Below are 14,052 nucleotides of genomic sequence, written 5' to 3'. Positions count from 1 at the left end.
TAAAAGAAACTATGTCTATATAACTAAATGAGCATATGAGAATGACATCAAATAGAAAATATCAATAAAGAGATAGAAATCATAAAAAAGAACCACATAGAAATTCTTGAATTGAAAAGTACAATAACTAGGCTGGGCATGGCAGCTCATGCCTGTAATCCCAGCACTTTGGGAGGCAGAGGTGGGCAGATCACCTGAAGTCAGGAGTTCGAGACCAGCCTGGCCAACATGGTGAAAACCCATCTCTACTAAAAATAGAAAAATTAGCTGGGTGTGGTGGTGGGTGCCTGTAATCTCAGCTACTTGGGAGGCGGAGGCAGGAGAATCACTCATACCTGGGAGGCAGAGGTTGTAGTGAGCCAAGACCATGTCATTGCTCTCCAGTCCAGCCTGGACGACAAGAGCAAAACTCTGTCTCCAAAAAAAAAAAAAAAAGAAAAAGGAAAACTACAATACCCAAAATGAAAATTTCACTAATGATGCTGAACAACAGATTTAACCAGGAAGAAGAAAAAAAAAATTGGTAAATGTGAAGACAGGTCAATTGTGGTTACCACGTCTGAGGAACAGAAAAAAAAATAGAACAAAAAAAATTAACATAGCCTTAGATTTTTGTGGAACAGCATCAAATGTACCAATATATGCATAATAAAAGAGGAGAGGAGGAGAAAGGATATTTGATAAAACAATGGCTGAAAACTCCCCAAACTGATTAAAAACATTAATCCACACATCCAAGAAGTTTAACAGACTCCACTCTGAGAGACCCACCTAGATATATAAACTGTTGAAAGCCAAAGACAACGAGATACTTGAAACCAGCAAGTTAAATCATATGACCCAACAAATTCTACTCCTAGACATATACTCAAGAGAATTGAAAACATATGTTCATATGAAAAAACTTGTACTTTAACACTCTGTGTCATTCTAGCCAAAAATGTGTAAATTCCATCTAATCTTAAAAAAAAATTAGACAAGTTTGGAGTTATTCTATAAAATAATTGACCAGTACTCTTCAAAAGTGAAAACCGGCCAGGCATGGTGGCTCATGCCTGTAATGACAGCACTTTGGGAGGCTGAGGCAGGTGGATCACAAGGTAAGGAGTTCGAAACCAGCCTGGCCAATATGGTGAAACCTCGTCTCTACTAATAACACAAAAATTAGCTGTGAATGGTGGTGCATACCTATAGTCCCAGCTACTTGGGAGGCTGAGGCAGGAGAATCACTTGAACCCGGGAGGCGGAGGTTGCAGTGAACCAAGATCACGCCACTGCACTCCAGCCTGGGCGACAGGACAGCCTCCCTCAAAAAAAAAAAAAAAAAAAAAGTGAAAACCAAGGAAAGACAGAGAAATTGTCAGATTGAAGACCAAGGACACACAAGCACTAAAGATAATGGGACATAGTGCATTGGATTTCAGAGTAGAAAAAAGACATTGGGGGAAAACTGGTGAAATTTGAACAAGGTCTGCAGTTTAAAGGGTTTTATCATTGTTAATTTCCTAGTTATGATCATTGTGCTATAATTATGTAAGTATGTATGCACACTGGATAAAAGGTATATGTAAACTCTGTATAATTTTTATAATTTTTCTATAAGTTTAAAATTGTTAAAATAAAAGGTAAAAAGAAGAATTAACATAAAACAAGTTTAGAACAGATCTATCAAAATAGTGAAGAGATGTTGCATGAAAAACTATATAAACCAATCAGAAATGTTTAGCTTGGAAAAAAGAACTGGGAGAAATATTTAAAGGAGTATCATGTGGAAAATATCACATTATTTTGCTTGTTTGCAATGAACCCAGCAATTAAAAATTAAACCAGAATCTAAAAGAGATAGTTTCCTATTCTACACAAAGAAGTCTTGGGAGAAAGCGTGTTCTTTCCCACGGAAGAGTTCAAGCATAAAGTGAAAGAATGTTTGTCAGCAATGCTGTGAAGGTTACTCAAGAACTACATGGAGATTGGATTAAAAGGTTGATAAAGTTCTTTTTACACCTAGGTTCCACCTTGTGTGCAAAGAGGATCCAGGAACTAAGGGAAGCCAAGAGAGATATAACTCAAAACATTAGTTGGATTTTTCTCAGAGAGACAAAGCAGTAATCAGAAAAGCTAAGGTTGTGGTTTAGAGTGATAATACTGTAAAAATCAAACTAAGGGAACAAGGTATTAGCAGAACAAATTGTATAATTAATCACCATAAAAAGTCAGATATACTGAGCATGTTTAGAATAAAAATTTGAAGGAGCTAACAAGCCTTTGAACAAGAATTTGAATCATGTTTTTAAGGATGTGTGGGAAACTTTATTAAAGTTGGACATTTTCTAACCCTTAGAGTCCAATATTCCAAGAAGACTTCGTGGGGAAGTGTACTTTCAAGATTTTTTAATTGTAGGGTCTGAATAGATAGAAAATGCTAGTTTAAAGTTGCTATTTTTATGTGGATGTACTTGTGTCTCTGTATGTGCATGCATGTGCACTCATAGGCAGTAATATATCCCTACCTGAGCAAATGCATGAAGAGATCCTGAAAACATTCCTTTTCAAAGAGGTATGGCGACTTTTTTCACTCCTCAGACAATAAGTGAATGTGCTCTCTAACAAACATTTTTTTCATGATTCTCTTTTAAAGTAATTTAATGAAAATAAAGACTCTCATAGGATATCATATTTCCCATACAGTACAATTGCTTCTACTCAGTTCTAATTTAGAATAGAGATTTGTCCTCTATATTAATAAAATTTCTTCTAATATAGCTTACAAAATTAGATTGTTTTCAGAGGATTTAGCAAAACTGGTAATTCAGTTCAGAAGCAGGATAATCAGAGTAGGTTACAATAAAGATTTGTTTCGTGTATCTAAAGTAAAACATAATGCTGAAATACTAAAAAACTAGGCTGGGCATGATGGCTCATGCCTGTAATCCTAGCACTTTGGGAGGTGGAAAAATTGCATGAGCCCAGGAGTTTGAGACTAGCCCGGGCAACACAGCAAGACCTTGTCTCTACAAATTAAAGACAAACAACAAAAAACCTAAAAAACTGTAATCAATTTTAAAATTGTTATGAAGTTATGCAATTTTTTCATTACAATCAAATTCTAGGCTTAGACATAAGAGAATTCACTTAAGCCTTTGTATATGGTCATTATTCAATAAGTTATTTGTTGATTTTTCTTAAGTTTGAATTCATATGAATTAGCAAGGATGAAACAAAGCAGGCATTTTGGAAGTACAAAACAACCTATCATCTTTATTGTGTCATTTTTACTGTTATTGACATTTATTAATATGTTGGGGTTGCTTAGAAGTTAGAATATTGAGATCAAAGTAATGTCTTCATTGTCCTCTCACCTCTGTATGGCATGTCTTTGACACTTATTCCAAACACTCTATCAATATTCACATAACTGGGGTTCCAGATAAAAGGCATATTCTCTATGTATGAACATTCCTCAGGACCACATTCCCTTTACTTCCACCCTGGGTCTTGACTCTTCTTATATTCTCTTTTCCCCTCCCTACACTTTGCATGATAAGGTCTCCTTTAGCTTGTTTTGTTTACCTAAAGTAGCTAAGAATCTGTCCCAAGAAAACTAGGTGACTACTTCCAAAGACATCCAATATAAAACTACTCAACAGAGACTACTTCCAGGTACTCTCAATAGAGTTACTTCTGGTAACCAACAGCAATCACTCAGGGGCAGATTTCATTTACTTTTGCCTTCGTTTTAGTTTAAGCACTGTTCAATTATAAGATAGAAAGGAAGTTGGAAGCATTTCTAGCACTAATTTCAAAAGCGATGAATATATCCTTCAGGGGTCTCCAAACCCAGGGCCGTGGACTGGTACCTGCCCATGGCCTATTAGGAACAGGTCCGCACAGCAAGAGGTGAGCGGCAGGAGAGCCAGCATCACTGCCTAAGGTCTGCCTCCTGTCAGATCAGTGGAGGCATTAGATTATCATAGGAGTGTGAACCCTTTTGTGAACTGTGCATGTGAGGGATCCTGGTTGGGTGCTCTTTATGAGAATCTAACTAATGCTTGATGATCTGAGGTGGAACAGTTTCATCCCGAAACCACTTCCCACCCCCAGGCCCCATCCATGAAAAAATTGTCATCCACAAAACTGGTCCCTGGTGCCAAAAAGGTTGGGGAACGCTGCTTTAGAAAACTTTGAAAGTGCAGGCGACTCCTCCTATTAACTTTCAGTAGAGTATGATTCCTCATAGATCCATAGCATCATCTAGTTCAGTGACAAAGCAGCAATATTAAGTCTTTATTGGGTTTTCTACTTTACAGAAAAAAGTACATTTTAAATTTTATAGGTACTTTTGGCTTTTCTCCAAATCAGGTTGTGCAATTTAAATCTAGGTTGAAAAATACATTTGTCCTGGTAAATTAGAATTTGATCTCTTATGTACATATAAGAAAATTTCTTTCTTACAAGATTTGACATGCTTCATGTGGTGTTTAAAATATTGAGACACATCATTTGGTGACCTCTAAATATATTAGATATCTTTACTAATCATATTGTTGTATGAAATCTTAACTGTGCATGTGTATGTTATTATGTAGAGGAAACATGAAAGTTTATTCTAAACTCTCATTTGTGTAAATTTACATTGGATTGTTAAGGCCTTCCTTTTTCTAGTTTAGATATTTCCACTAAGGGATAAACTTACCAACCCTTTCCATAGAGTCTGTAAGTAATCACTGTTCTCCAGGCTGAATTTCAAGTTACATGGCTGGCATAAACAAATATTTTCAATATAGTATAATTAGTATAATCTTAGGATTTATGAAAGGTTATGAGTCTACCAAGGCTATATATAAGAGGTAGCGTTTTAATCTGAAAACAGACACTTTACGAAGTTGATATTTAAGTTGATGCTTCGAGGAAAAATAGGGACTTTGTAGGTAGACAAATGAAAGAAAGGCATTTGAGATATAAAAGATATATTCAAAGGTATACAAATAAGAGATCATGGCTGGGCATGGTGGTTCACGCCTGTAATCCCAGCACTTTGGGAGACTGAGGTGGGCGGATCACCAGAGGTCGGGAGTTCAAGACCAGCCTGACCAATATAGAGAAACCCCGTCCCTACTAAAAATGCAAAAAATTGGTCGGGTGTGGTGGCATATGCCTGTAATCCCAGCTACTCAGGAGGCCGAGGCAGGAGAATCGCTTGAACCCAAGAGGCGGAGGTTGCGGTGAGCTGAGATCGCACCACTGCACTCCAGCCTGGGCAACAAGAGTGAAACTCCGTCTAAAAAAAAAAAAAAAAAAAAAAAAAAAAGAAATAAGAGATCATGGGAAACATCAAGCAATTCAGTTACAAAGGAAAACAAGGGAGGAGAGTGGGAAGAATGATTTTTAAAAAGCTGGTTCAGCAGTTTAATGTCAAACCATGGATGACCTATCAAGCTATGACCTTGAAGGTAACGAAAGGCAACTATTGGTTTTTAAGCATTACAGTAATACAATCATTTGCATATTTCAGAATTTAATGGATAGATTATAAAATGAAGAAATTATAGATAGGGGCACAAGTTAGGAGGCAACCCAACATACCAAGGAAGACAGAGGCTGAACTGAAGAGATAGTGATGAAATAAGATGATGGTTGAAATGAGAAACTGGATTAGGAAAACAAACATTTAGGAGTTAGACTAGAAAATAATTCATGATTATAGAATATTGAGTGTAAGGTGAAAGAAGTAGAAAGTAACTTGGTTTCACAGCCCATGTATGTGGGTGGATAGTGGACATTTCATAGAGAATGTGGGTCAAAGCATTTTAGGATATCAATTTTAAACATACTAAATATGAAATAACTGTGTGTCACTCTGGTAAAGATGTTTATAAGACATTTGAATATATAATATGGGTATGGAGCTCAGAAAAGTGTTTTATAGGCTAGAGACACAACTTCGGGGGTTATCATATAGAAAATGGCAAGCCGTAAGAATAGATAATGTAGAGGGGGAAAAGTAGACCAAAGTCAGCACTTAGGAAACACCAGTATTTAAAGTATTTTCACTGCTTGCCATAAGAAATTTAACCCTAGATTATATAAATTTGGTAAAATTTTGGACTTTGGCTATATTTAATCAGTAACACTTAACCAGGGTATTACTATTTAAAATGTAGACATGCACACTATCTACAAAATCCATCTTAAAATACTGAACTATGTTTAATGAAATAGCTTGTACATGATTTATAATTCCATCTAATCAGAAAAAATAAAATTAAAGCAAAATCAACCAAACAAAACCATTTGTTTGAAGGCACTGTAAAGCTGTTGAGGCAGCCAAGATTGAGAGGCCAAGCTTGTAAAGAAGAGAAGCTCATTGAAATCAGCGCTATATTCAGCATACCACTTTTCCCTCCAGGGTATCTGCCTATTAATACTTGGAGAAGAAAGGGAGACTGAAAATCCAGGACGAGGAAAGATGCTGAGAGTCAGGAAAGCCAGCGAATTATCTGGCAATCTCAAAGAGCTAAGGAGACAAAAATTAGACTTTAGGGCTGGCAGGAAAGAGAACTTGAGAAAACATGTTCCAGAAAGAAGTGAACAAGACACTTGGAGATTTTCCCCTTGAGGCATTTTTAAAAATTCTTAGCTCTTCCATAATGAGCTAAGAATTTTAAAATTCTTCTAGGGAAGAGCTTAGAAGACAAGCAAAATACTATAAAGTAACCACTGCCCAACAGATGAGCCATTAGTTCATACAACCATAAATCTATCATGACCTCTAGAGAAATGGCATGCTTTAAAATAATGATATAAGTATACAATATTTTAGTATAAATAATGTATCAGTTTATATATAACCTTATATTAAAATGGAAGAAATATTAAAGATATAGAATTTTTACAAGCTAGAATTAAATTCATATGGGAATGACTTAGGAATATTCTTTGTGAATTAAGGAGAAAAGTAACCTGTAATGCAAAGGTTAGACACGCTGATCTAATAATTTTTTTTTTTTTTTTTTGAGTCGGACTCTTGTTCTGTAACCCAGGCTGGAGTGCAGTGGTGTGATCTTGGCTCACTGCAACCTCTGTCTCCTGGGTTCAAGTGATTCTCCTGCCGCAGCCTCCTAGGTAGCTGGGACTACAGGTATGCGCCACCACACCTGGCTAATTTTTGTATTTTTAGTAGAGACGGGGTTTCACCACGTTGGCCAGAATGGTCTGGATCTCCTGACCTTGTGATCAGCCTGTCTTGGCCTCCCAAAGTGCTGGGATTACAGGCATGAGCTACCACGCCCGGCCTCTGGTCTAACAATTCTTTAAGATTAAAACCAGGTAGAAGTTAACTATATTTTACATTTCACTTATTATAATTTAGTTGGTCATAGAGAACATTTGCCAAAAGCTTAAGAAGGCAAATACTTTGAATAAGTTCATTTGGACATTCTTTGATCATAGTTTATTTCTCCCTTTAAAAATCCTTTTAAAAGGATCAAGATAGTTTTTTCTAATTAATATTACATTCATTGGGTCCATTTAGCAAGGCTGGATGGGTATACATGTATGCTAAAATTAAATAAGTCTTGTCTTGCCAGGGAGCTTATGAAAAGAATAGTCTGCTAGCCACCACGGCTTGCTTCATGGTTACTTTGCATGTCACAAAGAATGATGTAGAATTTTCTGAAATTAATTCTGGCGGTCCAAGATTTAAATTAACGCAAGGGATAGTAAAATGTAAAAAATCATAATATAATTCTGAAAGATGCCATCGTTCCTTTTTAGATTACAGGAATATAGACTTGTATATACATAAAATACATTATAATATTATAAAATAATCAGTATTAGGGAGTCTTTTGAATTTCAATAAAAAGACAGAATTACAAAAATGTATAGTGTATTAGTGTGTGTATTGTGTTTGCATGTTTGTGTACGTTTGTGTGTTTGGGTGTGTGTTTTACATAGCTAGCCTCCTTTATCTGAATGTGGTATGGGGTATGTGTCTGTGATTGCCTATGTGTGAAATACATTTGTATACATCAATAACAAGTATTTATTAAGTATATAATTGATCAGAAGCAATAATTCCATTAAAATGACTCTGATATAGTACTTTAACTTTCAATATTTTTCATGTCTATTAACTAATTTTATCTTCATAAAATTAGTGAGATAAGTAATACTGTCTCCATAAGACTGTGAATAGGCTATTTTTTCTTATTTAGAATTTTACTTTTTCTCTTCCTTATACCAAGAGAGTTGGTTGAACTTTATTATTGCAAAGTATTTTTCCACCCCCTACATGTGGAGCTATTAAGAGGGGCTCAGTGGTCCTCAAAGCTACAAGATACCAGATTTAGGATTAAGTCACATATGTATATATGCATATATACATAAAAAAGTGTTAAGATTTCAAGATTAAACGGGTATTTTAACAAGAATATCTAAGACCAAGTTGACCTTGTCTTGTTCCTATGCACTTCTGCAGACACTCTCCATTCACTGTGATGCAGTCATTCGGTATTCAGGGATCTTATGGGTGATGATGACTGCCATCCCCTCCCTCACCAAAAACACACTGCTTAGAGAATGTGCCACACTCCAACTGTTTTCACAAATTCTTTATCAAAAATTTCATAGTGCCCTGATTTTGCTAAATATTAGTTTGCTTTAATCTAATAAACTAAATGCTAAGGTACAAATTACCATGAACTGTTTGATACACCAACTCACTTGAGAAAACTGCATCTACCAAAGAAACTTGAGAGGCCATAGTTTCCTATTTAAAAGAGTAATTAGAGTAAGCAGAGCTTCAGACACTGTGGCAGAAAAGCAAAGATCTTCCTGGTACTTATTCAATCACAGTTCTTATGGCAACAAAATCTGCTTAGGTACATGAAAGCTAGGGCAATGTGTTGCCTGGATGTACTTACAGGTCACCATGAATGAGTCCATAGATCTGTGACATGCTCTGATGATAGATTCCTTTCAAAATAACTATGAGAAGAATCACCACAAAAGCTGGTAGTCCCCAACTCAGAAGGAAAAACAGCAGATATCGCCTCTCTGTATGCTCATCATTCATCACCAGCACGTACCAGAAATTCACAGACTAAGGAAGGAAACAACATAAAATGAACAGGCTCTTCTTTAATGGCACAGAACACAAACTCACCTGGCTTAGGCAATAAGTTACTGACCAACAAAGGGCCAGGATCTACTTAATAATTAGTTTTGATTTTTTTTTAAGTTAGTTCATACATTCATTCTTTCATAAGAATTTCATTCTTATCCAAGAAATTCAGGATACCTCAAAAGTCTGGAAACACAGGGAGATATTTTGTTGATTTTCTGTATTTTTATTTGCCTTAATTTGCTCTGATTTACTCTCAGTTACAATCTTCTATGATTGTTTTATAAATGTATCTTTGAAGAAACATACACTGATATACAAACCTACTTCCTACATTAACTTCCAGGTGATAATGAAAGAAAGAGCCCTATATTTTCAAATTTTTTCACAATTTTTATTTATTGAGGGCCTATCATATGGCAGGGCCAGATACTGTTCTAGTGGGGAAATAACGTTGAAGACAACCTTGATCTCAGTGTCCAGTGGAAGGTGCAGACAAATAAACAGAAAATGTTCGCTTATTGCACAGAGAGAAAGTACTATAGTGGGGTTCGTTTTGTGGTCCATGTTTCCCAGTGTATACTCTCTCCCTTTTGTTCATTCACATGACAAATATTTATTGCTTACTAAATTTCACAGACCAGTGTAGGCGCCGGGGATACAGCAGTGAAAGAGATGGGGTGGTATTTACTTTCTTGAACCTTAGTTTCCAAATAAGTGAGACATAAATAATTAAGGGCAATATTTCTTTTATATTATATTTACATCACATCTTATATCTGTTATTTCTTATTGAGATAAAACGTATAAATGGGACAAGTGTGTAGAGTGAAGGGGGATGAGGGGACACATTAAATAGAGTAAGAAAACTGAGGCCTATAAATGTTATGTTGGCTCCAAATCCCACACCTAACTTGGATCTAAGTCTTCTAGTGTCTTCTTTCCATGAGGAATGCTTATATTTAATTATCATTTAGTACAGTAACAATATTGAATGTCATGCCATGCATATTTCAAACAGTAATACCTATAGCCTGGATAAATCCTCCTTCTCAATTTTGTATGGTAGAAAGAGTGTGAGTATGAATGAATTATATATTATGTCTATATTATTTTATCTCTATATAATTCATTCATACTCATTAATGTTATACTTTAAGTGGATAATCTAGGGCAGGTGACAATATTTTGAGAGCCTCAGTTTCATGTGTATGACAAGGTTATTATAAAGATTAAGTGAGATATTACATGTCAAGTGCTGGCACATACATAGTCATTACTGGAAAATGTGACTGCCTCTTCTTAAATCTCTTATTAGGAGGTCAGACAGTGTGAAAAACAAAAGATAAACACTTTTCTATCTGAAAAAGAAGCATTCCTAATGTTTGTGGGAAGGCTTTCAGATGTCTTATTTGCTGAGGCTTCTGAGTAAGATTGTATCTGTACCAAATTAGCCTTGAGGGATTAGTATTAGGCTAAACCAGGGAAGGAAAAAAATGTTTGGTTACTTAGAGATTTGTGTCTCTGAATTTTATTTCCTGCCAGCACTCCATATCTCTATGTACATCTGCTTATATCTGTAATTATGAAGCATGTTTTGAATTGTTGCTTATGTAACTTTGTTTTAATTCATTTTTAAAAATTACTAGATCCAACATTTTTTTTTCTTTCTATAATTAGTATAGGGATGTGGGCTCAAATAAGTGGGGTTGTGTAAAGTGTTGTTGCTGGGGTAATCAATATTGCCTATTAAAGAATGAAAATTCATACAAAGCAAGAATCATTGATTAATCTGTCTTCTAAACAAAAGTACTAATTATTTATATTAGATGCTTGTGTGCATCCATGTAACATCGTAACTCGGTGGTGAGTAGGTGGAAGAGTCAAGGAGGAGGGTACAGATTGGTAAATGACTCTAAGTTGATTCATCATGATAAAGATTGAGACATTTTCAAAATGTCTGCTTTTACGCAGAAGGACATTAGTTCCATCAGTTAGAATTACTCAACCTTTCAGCAGCTGTCTGGCCTTGACCACAGGCTCAGATAAGACTGAGACAAATGTAATTGTTAGATTTACACATGCAGTGCTTCTGTCCCAAAGAGCTCAAGGCCCAGAGCGGCTGAATTACTGAATACTTGGTTAAGTAAAACAAGCTTCAAATGTCATAAGCTTTTGCCAATTATAAATAAAAAAATAATTTAAATTTCTTCTTAAAAGAATATGATCACTGAAATATACTCTAAGAGAAATATTTCCCATAATATATCATTTTTAAAGCTATGGACTAGAAATACTAGAATGTAATGGAACAACATTTAATTATTCTAGAAACATTACATAGGCCAAACGTAAGATTTGTGTTGACTAACTCATTTCAAGTTTTACTTGAATTTTATTTTAATGTAGTGTGGTAGGCACATTTTTGGACACAGGCCTAGCTCATGAGCACCCCTTTTCCAAACCCTGCCTCTCCAACCCTCCTCCCGCCACATGCAGAGTGCGCTCAGTGTGCTCTGTGTACTCCCTGACGTTGCTCCCCTGGCCACAGCTGATTTGATCAGGGGAGAAGCCTGGCCTAGGCTGAGCCATTCATCTGCACTGAATTCCTTGATGTTCCATGACTGTCTAAGCTGGTCGACCAAAGTAAGTGGACATAGAAAGGGGGTAGCCATGAAGGCAGTGAAGCAGAGGTGTGTTACTAGAGAGGAATGCTCACAGTCCCTGTGAGGTCCAACTGTAGGTACAGTTCTTAGGTTCAGTGAGTTATCCAAAATGCCTTTACAATTTCAATGTTTGTTTACATTAGCTCAACTTAGTTAACTTAGTTTTTCTTTCTTCTTCCGCCCAAAACTTGAATGAGATGTATTAATGTATTGCTTTCCCAAAGCAGTGGTGTTAAAATCTCTAGTTATTGCCATTTTTTTTAAACCAAAAGAAGATGGTGGAGCATTTGACTATACAGTATGTCCCCATTTAATATCGTCAATAGGTTCTTGGAAACTGCAAATTTAAGCAAAACAAAGTATCACGAAACCAATGTTACCACACATTAATTGATACAGAAAAGAGTTAAGTTCCTATGGCATGTTTCCGGTCACAAAACAATGACCAAGCTTCTAAATAAAGACCTAAATACTTCTCAGATTAAACACTGAATTAAGTGTGACCTATACATACCTTTAAGAAAGATTGATAAAAGCAAGTGAGATGATTATTTTTACAAAATTTTTTTTTAGAGACAAGGTCTTGCTCTGTCACCCAGGCTGGAGTGCAGTGGCATGATCATAGCTCACTGCAGCCTTGAAGTCCTGGGCTCAAGAAATCCTGACACCTCAGCCTCTTGAGTAAGTAATTATTTATCCAGGTTTTGGTGAATCAATGAGTGCCACTGGTTGTCATGATGGTGGGTTAAATCAAGGAATCAATGTTTGCACAGTGAAAATTGTCAGGAGCACCTTCTACCACTATGCATGTCAAAAACAATCACAAACATGGCAGGCTCCCTGTGCACTTCTGTACAGCATTGTTTATTGTCTTGCATTTACATGATTTACTTTCTTCATATACTTTATAAATTTTTATTCTACAATAATTTGCATTCATTTATTCATTCATTTTATAACCTGCTTATTCCAGTTCAGGGTCAAGGACGACCAGAGCCCATTCTGGCAGCTCAGGGCACAAGGCAGGAACCAGCCCTGGACAGGATGTCATCCCATCGCAGGGTGCACTCACACATACACACCCATGCACATGCAGAGCGGGAACATCTAGACATACCAATTAAGCCAACGTGCACAGCTTTAGGATGTGGGAGGAAACCCAAGTACTAAAGAAAGCCCATGCAAACATGGGGAGAACATGCAAACTCCACTGTGAAAAGAAAATAAATCTTGGGGCCCCCCAAATCACTATGCTAAAGGGAAAAGTCAAGCTGGGACTGCTTAGGGCCAACAGGCCTCCCATTCTATTCAAAGTTACCCCTCTGCTCACTGAGATAAATGCGTATCTGATTGCTTCGTTTGGAGAAGCTAATCAGAAACTCAAAATAATGCCTCAAAAAATGTATCTTATCTACCTATGACCTGGAAGCCCCCTCCCCACTTGGAGTCTTCCCACTTCTGCTTCGGGTTGTCCTGCCTTTCCAGACTAAACCAATGTTCACTTTCCATATGTTGATTGATGCCTCATGTCTCCCTAAAATGTATAAAACCAAACTGTGCTCTGACCACCTTGGGTACATGTTATCAGGACCTCCTGAGGCTGTATCATGGGCGTGTGTCCTAAACCTTGCCAAAATAAACTTTCTAAATTAACTGAGACCTGTCTCAATTTTTCAGGGTTCACATCTCACAGAGAGTAGCCAAGGCTAGCAATTTATTTATTTTCTCATCAATGTTACAATAAAACGATGTTGAATGAAATTATATTACTTGAGGACCTGTTGTATTCCTTTCCTTGAAATCACTGTTCTTCCTTCATAATCTAACTTAAAAGTATTAACAGATCATTATGTTTGCACGATAATTTTATGTTAACAGATATATAGCAAATGTGATCTGTGTGCCTGATTAACTATGCGTTTATCCAAAGTGGAACTAACAGAACGCAAGTCAAAGGGTGTCGCTCACCTAAATATGCTTCATGCTAACTAAACATAGCTCACTGTTCACTGTTTATCTTATACGTTTTCTGCTAAAGATTGTACTAAAATATTCAATATGTAGGTCTCTATTTACACTTCTGTTTCTAAGCTTTTAAAATGTTGTTAGAAGGATCTTATAAACTATCTTAAGACCACCCATCCTCACGATGTAGTCATGTCATTCTTAGCCAAAATGTTATTATGCCCAAAGTTAACCAACTACATTCATCCTACTTGACTGTTTCTACATTTCATACACACTCAGAATACAAAGTTTCCT

General features: G+C 36.3%; 1 protein-coding gene across 6 annotated transcripts in view; it reads right to left on the bottom strand.

Moving 5' to 3' along the window:
• Positions 1-14,052, bottom strand: part of ADGRV1 (adhesion G protein-coupled receptor V1) — a 598,696-nt gene that overhangs the window by 169,845 nt on the left and 414,799 nt on the right. For all 6 annotated transcript variants that reach the window (XM_055297968.2, XM_063612214.1, XM_063612213.1 and 3 more), the window contains one exon: positions 8,925-9,103. In XM_055297968.2, the coding sequence (XP_055153943.1) occupies positions 8,925-9,103 (179 nt within the window). The remainder of the gene's footprint in view (positions 1-8,924; positions 9,104-14,052) is intronic.

The sequence above is a fragment of the Symphalangus syndactylus genome, chromosome 11 (assembly GCF_028878055.3).
Source record: "Symphalangus syndactylus isolate Jambi chromosome 11, NHGRI_mSymSyn1-v2.1_pri, whole genome shotgun sequence".
Lineage (NCBI taxonomy): Eukaryota > Metazoa > Chordata > Mammalia > Primates > Hylobatidae > Symphalangus > Symphalangus syndactylus.
This window is presented reverse-complemented; position numbering and strand designations above follow the sequence as displayed.